Raw genomic sequence first — 11716 nt, 5'->3', positions numbered from 1 at the left:
GCATTGCAGGAGGAAAAAATAAAAAGTAATGCCAGAAATGGATCTTTTTATAAATCACTCAGAAATTCTGGCATCTTTAAGGACACATTACTGTGATGTAGATGTAACTGATGAGAGGAGCCAGGGATGGATTGTGCCGAAAAAGCTGGAGCTGTTTAATAGAAATGAATAATGCATATAGAAAATAGATTGGATAACTATGGTCAGAGGGCAACTGCTGGCCAGCATGCACACCCGAGGGAAGTGTAATTTGGTTGGTCTGTGTCACATTTTAAATAGAGGAGCAAGACATTTTGTAAAAAAAAAAAAACCTTCAAAACTAACCCAAAATAACCCAGCCTTTTTTTTAATACTCTCTATAACCCTGTCTCTGATGCTGTAATAAAAAGATTACAGCCTCTCCTTTCATATAATACGTACTCAGAGCCATTAAGTCTTATCTGTCTTCACTTTCCTCTTGAGAAGAAGCATCTTTTGCCACTAGGAACCCTAAGTTTAGTTCAACATCCATTCAGTTTAGACTGAGGGGGAAAAAAAAGAGGCATATTTACCAAAGTCCTGAGAAATGGAAGAGGAAGTAAGTACAGTGCCTGAATCTGAAGACACTCTTAGCTTGTGTATCTTGTGTATTCATATTAAAAAAGCATCAGCTATGGAAAAATAGGTATAATAAAGGAGATGAGTAGCTGTTAAAATGCTGTTAGAAACTCTGTGAGTGTGTGTTTATTTGCTGTGCTTTGGCTGCAATATTTCTGTAACGTATTGTATCATTTCCATATCTTCTGGTCCTGAAATAATCTATTCCAAGCCAGAGAAGTGTCGTGATGAGCCATGATGCATGAACACGTGTTGCAGCATCCCTGGGCTCTGAGGCAAGAGGAGCAGGAGGGGATGGATGAGCAGGCAGGACCCCAGACAGCCTCACCGCGTTGCCAGGAAGGGCTTGGAGGCATCAGAAAAGAGGCCACAACTCGCGTAAGGGAGATGTAAGCCATTAGTGGCTGCAGTTCCAAACCCACGTGCTACTTTTCACTCAGAAGTAACCTTGCCTTGGTAACAGTGAAATACATCCTTAATTTGACCCCCCACCAAGCGCTGTATCTAGCAGTATTTTAGGCATCTGTCTTGAAGCGTGCCCTAATAACAGAGGTTGCAAGTAATAATGACAGAGGTAGCAAAGGAGGATTTGGATGTTATTTACTGCTACGGTTTTGTTTTACGAGCTAGTATGTACTGCTTGTTTGAGCGTGCCAGCAGCCACTGTCCAAGAGAGACGATGTGTGAACTCAGGCGCGGGGTTGTGAGAGGCGATTGCAGAACTGTTGCATTGCGGGCAGGATATATTGCTTGGAGCAAAGCGTTCCAGGAGTCTGTCAGCTGGAGATGATGGGGCTAAATGAAGATGAGAGTGTGTTCTGGGGAAGGAAATCTGGGAAGGAAAATAAACGTGTCAAAAGAGGGGAAAAAAAAAAAATCTAGCAATTGTTGTTGGAGAGAAAGTAACCTAGAGACTGGAAGGGTACAGAAGAAAAGGAGATGGTGACATGCAGCTGAAAGAGATAAGAGAAAGACAAAGGGAGAAAAAAAACTTGGGAGTCAGGGGAGAAAGGGGAAGAAGAGAAAGACTTCAGAGATTTATGGACATTATACACCTGAAATTTGTTGGTTTGCCATTTGTCTGCTGTATCTGGGAAAAAGTTTGCCTTTAGGTACTGCCCATTGTAGAAGTAGACATTTATGATAGGATTTCTCCCCCAAATCCTTTAAACTAATGTTAAAATAAGGAGATTTTATGGGCTCTTTTATTTTGAGATGTTTATTCCACTCATTTATTGTTGAAGATACATTTTCATTAACAGCAGTATGTGAATTAAAGGTGCTGGGAGGATTCCGTGGCTCTTCAGCAGTGAAAGGGCAACATTTGGAGCTGGGAATGACTTCTGCGATGCACAGATCAGGGAAAATGGCATTAAGATGCATGCAGGTTGCAGAAAGGCTGAAATTTCCTCTGCTCGGAGACCAGGGCAGAAGACAACAAAATGACTGGATTGCAATATTGCATTTTAAAAACTGAATTCCTACTCCTTACTGGAATTTGGCTTAAGGCGCCTGACTTTGGGAGCTTGATGGAAGAGTTAATGCATTGGTTTACAAAGGAAAAAGGGGTGTAGGGGTAATGGAGGGGAACATGCACGGACGAGCCTTGGACAAAAGGAAACGTGCCTGTTTCCTTCCATGCTGGAAGGGAGGGATGCCATCCAGAGGGGCCTTGACAGGCTGGAGAGGTGGGCCCATGCAAATGTCATGAAGTTCAACCAGGCCAAGTGCAAGGTCCTGCACCTGGGTCATGGCACTCCCAAGCACAAATACAGGCTGGGCGGGGAATGGACCGAGAACAGCCCTGAGGAGAAGGACTTGGGAGTGCTGGTGGATGAGAAGCTCAACATGAGCTGGCAATGTGCTCTTGTGGCCCAAAAGGCCAACCGCATCCTGGGCTGCATCAAGAGGAGCATGGCCAGCAGGTCGAGGGAAGTGATTCTCCCCCTCTACTCTGCCCTGGTGAGACCCCACCTGGAGTACTGTGTCCAGTTCTGGAGCCCCCAACACAAGAAGGACATGGACCAGCTGGAGAAGGTCCAGAGGAGGGCCACGAAGATGATAAAAGGGCTGGAGCACCTCTCTTATGAGGACAGGCTGAGAGAGTTGGTGCTGTTCAGCCTGGAGAAGAGGAGGCTCCGGGGAGACCTTATAGTGGTCTTCCAGTACCTCAAGGGGGCCTAGAAGAAAGATGGGGAGAGGCTGTTCAGTAGGGCCTGTTGTGATAGGATGAGGGGTAATGGTTTTAAAATAGAGGGAGGTAGATTTAGATTGGATATTAGGAAAAAATTTTTTACAGTGTGAGTTGTAGAACACTGGAACAGGTTGCCCAAAAAGGTGATGGATGCCCCATCCCTGGAAACGTTCAAGGCCAGGCTGGATGAAGCTCTGAGCAACCTGATCTGGTTGGAGATGTCCCTGCTCCTTGCAGGGGGGTTGGACTAGATGACCTTTGAAGGTCCCTTCCAACCCTAACCATTCTATGATTCTATGTTCTGGCACACGTCTAACCCTCCCCTGATCACCGCTCCATCAAGATCATCTTCTCCTGCCTCCTTCACTTCATCACCTCCAAATTGTGCTCCCTGATAGTTACGAGTGGGGAACCAATCAGAGACTCTGCTTCTTTCAGCCACAGGTACTGGAGGCCATGGGGGGCTGTGACCTGATTAAGGCATTGTTGAAAAGAGCTTTTGCCTTTCATCTGAAACCATCATCCTTGGACTATATCAGTGGGAGCAGGTGAACAGTGCACGTACTGCTATGTGGGCTTTAAAGGTACCAGAGAATCTACATCTACAAAAAGGAATTTGCCTTTTAAAGTGCATACAGAGCTGTGAAGTAGGCTGGCTGGCTACAGTCAGCCATATTCACAGCCAGTGTATTATAGAAATATGATATATTTTTTACTTAAACAACAATTTTTAAACTATGTCCTATAATGAAGCCAGACTTTCAAAAGGTATAAAATACTTCATAAATATTTTTTCTGCTCTCAGTGTTCTATATAAATTCAAAAGCAGCTAAGTTTGTTTCTTCGGTTTCAACATGCAGGACAGGTTTGTAGAGGGTCTCATCCTGCATCCTTAAGTGAAGTAAAATTTTCATTTCATTGTTATGAAATAAATCCCATAATTTAATTTGGTGGGTATTTGCGAAAGGTTGGATCAATGTCAGTAGTCTCAGCACCATTCCAGGAGCAATGCTACTTCATTATTGGCAGGCAAAACATTGTTTCTATGGATTGTGCATTAATACTGTTTAGAATTTTTTTTTAATTTCCTGTCTGTGGACAAGCTGGATGCAAAAAAAAATAATAGCCAAAGTTGTGTGCTAAGTTGTACAGGTAAACAGTTCCAGGCAATAACGGAGTGCTGAACATGGATCTGGGTGCCTGCAAACTCAAATTGTATTTCCAATTTAAAATCATTCTCTAAAGAGATCAGATTTTCCTGATTAAAAACCTTGAGAAGGGTTATATTTAATATCCACAACTACATTCCACGCTGTGCTCAAATTTAATCTCTGTCTAATAGCAAGTTTTTAAAATGATATTGATTCAGCTAGAAGATAGAAGCCTCTCCAACAGGATATTTTCACAAAACAAAATAAATTATATAACTTCTCTCACTGAGACCCACAGAGCAAAGGGCATGACCTGCATGCCCACACTCACCCATGCACTGCACAGGAAAGAGACTGGATTTCTCGCTCAGTAGAACACCAGTAATTACATCATTCAAAGTTTTTCTTTCTATATTGAGTCTGTTTACAAATCTGTGTAGCTGGAGAAAATAGTTGTTCCAAAGCTCAGAAAAACTGTGTTTCAGCCTTTGCTCGTTGTGCCTGCCTGTTCTGCCTTTCTACATCCGGTGGCTTCTGCGCCAGGAGTGACTGTGAAAATCTTTGTGAAATGTATGACTGCTGTGGGCATCATCTTACATCTTCGGTCCTATGTCTTTTCTAAAATCACCTCTTTGCCTTTATCCCATGCTTCCCTGTGTGATAATTTCCATGGGAGCCTTTGGGGCTCAGCTAAGACCCTGCCCACTGGCACATGTAGGTGCTTGCAGCTGCATGGAAGAAAGCCACTTCTTTGTGCTTGTTCTATGGGGTTTATTTAAACCAAAAATACATTAAATTATGTTAATTTAGGTTATTGCATTCCATCCACAAAGCCACCAATACTTATTTTCATTTTATTAAAAAAAAAAAGATAAAATTATTTTACTTAAAAGCATTATTTTCACATGGACAAGCCCATTCTCCCAGCCCAAAATTCTTTTAATTGATTGTGACACCAAAATTATCTCAACATGTATTAGCTCAACTAAAATAACGTGAAAAAATACAAATGTAACCGAAAGATTTTAGTTATGAGGCATAGATATTGAAGTGAAGACTGCAATACATGTACTCATGTTTGAGGAGAATCTATTAGTGTCTTGGACATTTTAAGAGATGCTCAGAACTGCAGCCAAAACCTGAGCAGAACTGTTGATGTAAAGGACACCAATTTTTACAGGAGAATTTATGACAAATAGAGCATCTTCTAAGGCTTTTTATAAAGTTCCTTATCTTCAAAGAGCCCTCTTCCTCCTTTGTACTTTTGAAGGGAAAGTGATATAAAGCTCAGACAGTGATAGAGCATCCATTTCCCATAAAATTCTCACTGCGTTTACTCTCAGCTAAAGTGTTTCATTACCTCAGAACTAAATCACGTTCAGCTGATGCCACCGTCACTGTCCGAGACCGGATGACAGATATTTGGATTTCTGTAGGCCACTCGTTGCCTCTTCTGATGCAGCTCAGGGAGGCGCAGATGCATTCACGTGCGTGTAAGAACATTTGGAGAGTGAAGCCCCTGTTGTCTTCCCCTCTTCTTCATCACCAACCTCTCCCCGTATTGCGGGGGGCTTTTCCTTTGCACAGCAGGTGAAAGTGGCTAGAAAACCCATGCGGAAACGCTTGTTCATAAAGCAGTATATGATAGGGTTCACGCAGGCGGACGTGTAGGACAACAAGTGGATAAAGGAGATAGGAGCCCCTGAGAGGCGCTGGTCTGCCGAAGCGGTGTCAAACGCACGCCAGGCATTGACACTGAAGATGGGAGTCCAGCAAAGGAAAAACAAAATCACTATCACCATCAACATGCGGATGACCAGTTTCTTGGCCATTAAGTTGGCAGAAGAGCTGCTGCTTCTCACCCTCTCTATTTTGCTATGGCTAGTAGCAGAGAGTTGTTGTAATGGCATTTTCCTTTTTCTTTTGATTTTGTTGAGGTAGCATCCATCTCCATCCTCGTATTTGGCACTGCAGGTACTTATTTTTCTTTCTGTACATACAAACAAGTGCTTAAATAGTTGGCAAAACATTTGTGAACAGTGATTTGAAGTAAACGATTAATAATGGAGTCTAAGTCTAAATAAATAATATTCACGTCTGAACAACCGCTGCAAAGAAAGCACTGGCCTACTTCTGAGTCAGTCACATATCAGCTGCTCTGCATCCACTATGTCCCAATATTCTCACATCTTAACTCTATATGAATTGATGCAAAAGATGTAAGAATACCGTTGCTCAAGTATTCATGGAAGATAATGTTCAAAATTATATGCTTCTATCTTAATTTGACAATTTTTAATGTCCTGGTTATTGACAGGAATGGTCCTCATCCATGGCCAGCAAAAAAAATCTTGGTATTTCTACAATAAACAAATTAGAAATTTAATGTATCCTGCCCAGAGTCTTTGCAAACAAGCCATAGGTGAGGAATTATTTGCTAGTGAATAAGGGAATAACTTCAATGCCTCTGGCAGGTTCACGACCATAACTGACCATAATGTTCATTCTTCCAAATAGAAATTTTGCTTTTAGTAGCCTCAAGATGACTGCTTGGATCTTCAACTCTAACTTAAAAAAAACCCCCGAAACCTAAATGTACTGTTACCTCGTGAGGATTTTCTCTGGCTGGCATCAAATTTTATTCCTCTGTAGAGTTCCAGTGAAATTAGGCCATATGCAACCATCATTATAATCCCAGGTATAAGAAAAAGTGTGAGTAGCAGGAAAGTGTACCTAAAGAATCAAAAGACAAAAGGGAACAGCACAAAAACAGAAAAATCCCTCTTTTTCCAGGTGAGAATGGGAAATGGCAGGTTTTCAAGATTTTTCTGACATTTTTTTGATGCTAATATGAAGCATCGTTTTGACAGCTCTGGAAATTAGAAGCTTCCCACATTTTCTCCTCCTCCTTCCCCCAGAAAAGTGCAGCAGGAACAAGGCTGTTGTGGCTGCAGAACCTCCGTCGCCCAACCTCCGCAGGCCCGGAGGAGACGGGCACTCCCGGAGTGGTTAGGGAGGGCAGAAGGTCTCTCTGCCCTTGAGCAGGCCCCTCTGTTGCAACTAGATGAGTGCTGGATGCCCTGTAGCTTTGAATGACATAAAAATTGCCTTGCAGAAGCCAACTGAGCAGCTGCTGATTCTCAAAGGAGCCCCTGGTAGTGGCAGTCACTGCTGCAGTGGGAGGTCACTTGCCAAGGGTGGGGCACACGTGGGCAGGGACAGAGCAGCCATGACCCCGGGGCCATGCAGAGCCGCCGGGGAGTGATCCTGGAGAGGGATTTCCAGGCCAACAAGCCCTTTGCTAAAGGAAGTGGCTTTTAGTTGGTTGCACACCTGTTACTCTCCTAGGCAGCTTCTCTAATGTGATTACAAGTTGGGGAAATAATTTTGTTTAAATGCATTCACGAGCCTACATCCCTTCTGCTCCCAGGGTCTTTGGTGCAAACTCACTAACACACCTGGGAATCTACAACACCATGGAGAAGATAATTTCACCCTGCACCCTTCCTCTGCATCTGTGCTTGTGCTGCCAAAAACCTGATGCTACCAGAAGCATCAACACAAATTTACTATGTTTGTGGACACACCATGCTGAAGTGGTGCAACCTTCAATCTTGTTCCCAGTTCCAACTGACCTTCAGTATTAAAAAAAAAAAGACAAAACAACTTACATCTTCTCAGTGACAGTTAATCATGCAAGGACACAGTGTCTCAGTAATACTGCTGCTTCATAGTGCTACTATTTCCTTACTCTGCCTGGACGTGTAGGACTTGGAGCACTGTCTCTCCTCCCATCCCCTGTTCTCTGTAGGTGACCAAAGGGGTTCAGTTCTCAAGAACGGCATTTGCAACCTCTCCAAGATTTCATATTATATTTCTCTGCCTCAGAGGACCTTCAAACAAATTAACAGGCAAGGCAGCACACAGAGGCACATTTGTATGTGTCTGCATTTCTCAAAAATTAATCAAAGATTTCTCTGAAAATATTTGTGTATAAAGGCGTGAAAGCAGTATTCCTACTTTAAGAGTGACAGATGCTTTCTTTACAGCGACACTAGGGATTTAGCAGACCATAGTGTGAGAATCATTGCCATGTTGGGTATCGTTCCTACGACAAGGGAAAAGTCATACAAGTGTCAAAATGTAAGCAGCTTAAAAATATCATTTTTTTAACTTCTTAAATAAGCATGATAGAAGCGTAAATGTTTGCTGAAGGTTAATATTTGATTTTCAATAGGCTTAATGCTACCATGAAATCCTGCTTTCCACCAGATAATTATGCATTTGCTAACAGTCAATTATGTCTTACCAAGACTGCTGAATGACATCACTTGGCCAAAGGAGCCGACACATATTTGCTGTGGTGTTGTTATACTTGGTAAAAGGTACCAGTTTGCTGTAAATTGGGTATGGTGACATGATAGTAAAGGAAACACACCAGGTAGCTGCAATCACTTTCAAGGCATGAGATTTTGTCTGCCAGACCCTGGACTGCAGAGGTTTGCAAATGGCACTGTATCTCTCCAAAGAGATGGCGACCAGGTTGAATGTCGATACACTTACAGACACACCTATATATACAAAACAAAGAAAAAGGTTATTCTCTTGTTTTAAGGGTTCATGTTCTTGCTAACTGCCTGAATGCATATAGAAAATTTAAAATATAGCAAACTATTTATAAGCTAAAATATTTATAAATATCATACTGATTAAGTCAAGGAAGAATGTGTGGGCAATGGGTCGGGGTCTCCAGACTTATGTTCCTGCTCTGCTCTTCTCTAACTCCAGAGGTCCAGGAGAAAAGTTTCACTCTGTCAAATCATGAAATTTTGATAACTGGGAAAGAAGACACTTCTCCTCCTAATTAATCTCTTTACTACTGCGGTTCATCTGCTCCACTAATTGCACTGAAATTCAAACAAGCATTTGAAATCAGTGGGATTATGCCATTAATTACTCTTTTAACACAGAAGTTCATAGTGCCTCTTATATTGTTTTAATTTTTTCAAGTGTCCTGCTTGACTGGGGATCTGATTTTCTCATTCAAGAGAATTAAATATGGTATCACTTTTTAAATTAGATGCTAATGGAGTTACAAAGCAGGAGAAATTAAGTCATGGAGCAGAATATTTGTCCTTCAAATGCCCTTAATTTCTCCTGTTCATATGTTATAAAATATAACGCAGTGGTCTGTATTTCTTTCACTGAGGTGCCCCAGTATATCACCAGTAGATTATAAATATTTCTTCTTAACTTTGTCACAAATGTCTTTCAGTGAATGAACTTTCATTTAATAGTCTTTGTGAAAGTTCTAATGTGGGTCAAAATATAAAATGCCGATATCTTTACAGTTTGCTTTACACGATTTATCTGTAATTTAAAATAAGTCTTCCTACCCCTTAAAATGAAAAATTGAGCATAGGTGATGCAATGGATGTCAGTGTGTGTTTGCCAGTTGAAGCCTCTGTTAACCTGAACTGCTAATGGGAAATATCCACATTCTGACTCTTAAAATAGAACACTTCCATAATGAAAAACTTCATGTTAAAAAATATTTCACTGGATTTTTTTTATAAAGTAATTTACATAGTATGGAATAAGAGAAAGATGACAAAGCTTCAGTAATGTTTTATGGTATTTACGGCAGCAATTCATTATAATTGTTTAAACATGGCCTTTAGTTTTATTGGTTTTATCTACAAAAAGATGTTGATTTCCCATTCGCACGCTTTAGGTGTGTACTTTCACATTACATCAAAAAGCTCTCAAGGGCACAGGTTGAAAGGAGACCTAAGGTTTCAGTAATTAACCAAAAGTCTCCCAAGGTAGCAAAAACTTTACATAATGTTCTCCTTTCTTTTTTTTTTTTTTTTTTAAGAAACAAGCAAATACACAGGAAGTATTGGAAGTGAGAAAAAGTTGCTTACACAGACACATATAATCCAGGCATTTTGAAACTCCTGGCTCCACAACCAAAGAGGGTACGGCAAGGCATATAAAAGTGATGCTTCTTTGAGTCAGCCTCTGAAACCTGTATCTGCATTTTGTGGTCTCTTGGTGAGCTCTGATCACACCTGGTCTGTCCTCAAAAAGTGCTTCCTTGTATCACTGCTACCAAAAATCTGTGGGCAAAATTTGCCCTTAATGAGGACTGTAGAACCCTATCATTTCTGATGGGCAATCTGAACACTGCTAATAACTCTGTCAGGGACAGGTAAGCAAGTGCATGTGCTGGGTTCCTCATTAAAACTTGGTCATGTAACATATTTCTCACTTAATCTGATCAGCAAAGCACTTCTGTATGTCATTAAAATTAAATGGGTGCCTCTGTGTTTTGCTAGACCAGACGGAGGAAACCAGAACCATGAAGATTTGCACTACAAAGTTTGTTTCTTCGTGATTTTGGTAACTGTTTAATGGCAGATGGAAACAACCAGCTTTTTACAGGTCTTTAATGAAATTCTCACTTATCTCATTAGTCAGTCTTCAAAATAAGTATAAACTTCCAAGACTTACCCATGAAATAAGTGGCAGTTTTGCAAACAGTGCTACCAAAAATAAAATCTTTCAGCAGGTTGGGAATGAGGGTGAACGGCATGCAGAAGAGGCAGAGCATCAGGTCGCTGACTGCTAGTGACAGCAGAAACGTGTTGGTGACTGTTCTCATGCGCTTGTTTCTTATCAGCACTGTAATTACCAGAACGTTCCCCAAAACACTGAGCAGAAATATCAAGCAGTACAGCAGAATCCGAATTATCTGATGCAAATCTGAAAATTGCCACAAGGAAAAATCAGTAATGCAGTATATAGCTCATAGCCTGCTATTACATGTTCTGAAATTCTTATACTTAATCTGATCTTCCTGAATTGCATAACATGAAAATACAATACAAGGTACATCTGGAGAGCCAAATACAAATTCTTAAAAGCGCGTTCTGCTCACACTACTGAGTGTGCACCCCTCACTCAGCACGGGAGTTCCTCCTTTGTGCAGAAGTAAGAAATGATAGAGCAATCAAAACTATTTCAGTACATGGATGTTTTTTTCAGCCTCAGAGTGCTATAATTTCATATTTAATCACTTTCACACACGGTATCAGATCAGATAATTCTGCTGTTACTGAATTGCTTAAAGAGTAAAAACCGTGTTTCTCCAAGTCCTTAGCAGAGCTGTTTACATTTTGTGCCAAACAATGCCACTGTTTTAGTTTTCCATTATATGAAATTTTGTTCTAGTTGAATTTTTAACTTGGAAAACCAGCACATACTAAATTCTTTCCTGCCTGTTTCTCATCCTTACTTATCAGCAAGCAGTTGATTTTGCACTCCCTCATAGGAAAAGCCTTGTGTAGCTGTTTCTTTCCGTAGTAGCTCCACTTCCAGCTAGAACTAAAACTGCCTGAAAAAAAAATGTATTTTTCTATACATACCTCTAGAAGGATAAGGTGGGTCATCCACACAGAAAAAAGTATCATTTTCCAGGACGATATCGCACAGGAAGGCAGTAATATTGGTACCATTCCCGAGGAAGCTAGCATCAACTATTTCCATTCTTCAGTATCCACAGGTCAGCTTTGACGAAGAGGAGGGTGGGTTTGTCACTATCTGCCCATTCTTTCTGTAAACAAACACATTTCTGAATGAAATCTTCAGGAGAAATACAAGAAGGGCAGTTGTGCAAGGAAGCTCTCCTAACTCTCCATCGGGAGCACCCGGCACACAGAGTCCTGTTCAGGCTGGATGAGATTTATTCCAGGGGCACACAAGACAGCTC

General features: G+C 41.2%; 1 protein-coding gene across 1 annotated transcript; it reads right to left on the bottom strand.

Moving 5' to 3' along the window:
• Positions 1 to 5405: 5405 nt before the first annotated feature.
• CCKAR (cholecystokinin A receptor) lies at positions 5406 to 11493 on the bottom strand. The gene is made up of 5 exons (XM_010117607.2): positions 11373 to 11493; positions 10459 to 10710; positions 8252 to 8513; positions 6548 to 6675; positions 5406 to 5932 (listed from the first exon to the last, which is right to left on the bottom strand). Exons 1-5 carry the CDS (start codon positions 11491 to 11493, stop codon positions 5406 to 5408), a joined length of 1290 nt encoding a protein of 429 aa, XP_010115909.1.
• Between the last annotated feature and the right edge of the window lie 223 nt (positions 11494 to 11716).

The sequence above is a fragment of the Chlamydotis macqueenii genome, chromosome 4, assembly GCF_036417535.1.
Source record: "Chlamydotis macqueenii isolate bChlMac1 chromosome 4, bChlMac1.mat, whole genome shotgun sequence".
NCBI lineage: Eukaryota > Metazoa > Chordata > Aves > Otidiformes > Otididae > Chlamydotis > Chlamydotis macqueenii.
The sequence above is the reverse complement of the archived record's forward strand: the minus strand, read 5'-3'. Positions and strand labels throughout refer to the sequence as shown.

Coding starts and splice junctions, on each gene's coding strand:
- CCKAR (XM_010117607.2), bottom strand. CDS start 11,493: ATGGAAATAGTTGATGCTAGCTTCCTCGGGAATGGTACCAATATTACT. Junction 8,514..10,458: donor AACTGCCACTTATTTCATGG/GTAAGTCTTGGA, acceptor TTGTATATATAG/GTGTGTCTGTAAGTGTATCG. Junction 5,933..6,547: donor CCAGAGAAAATCCTCACGAG/GTAACAGTACAT, acceptor TTGTATGTACAG/AAAGAAAAATAAGTACCTGC.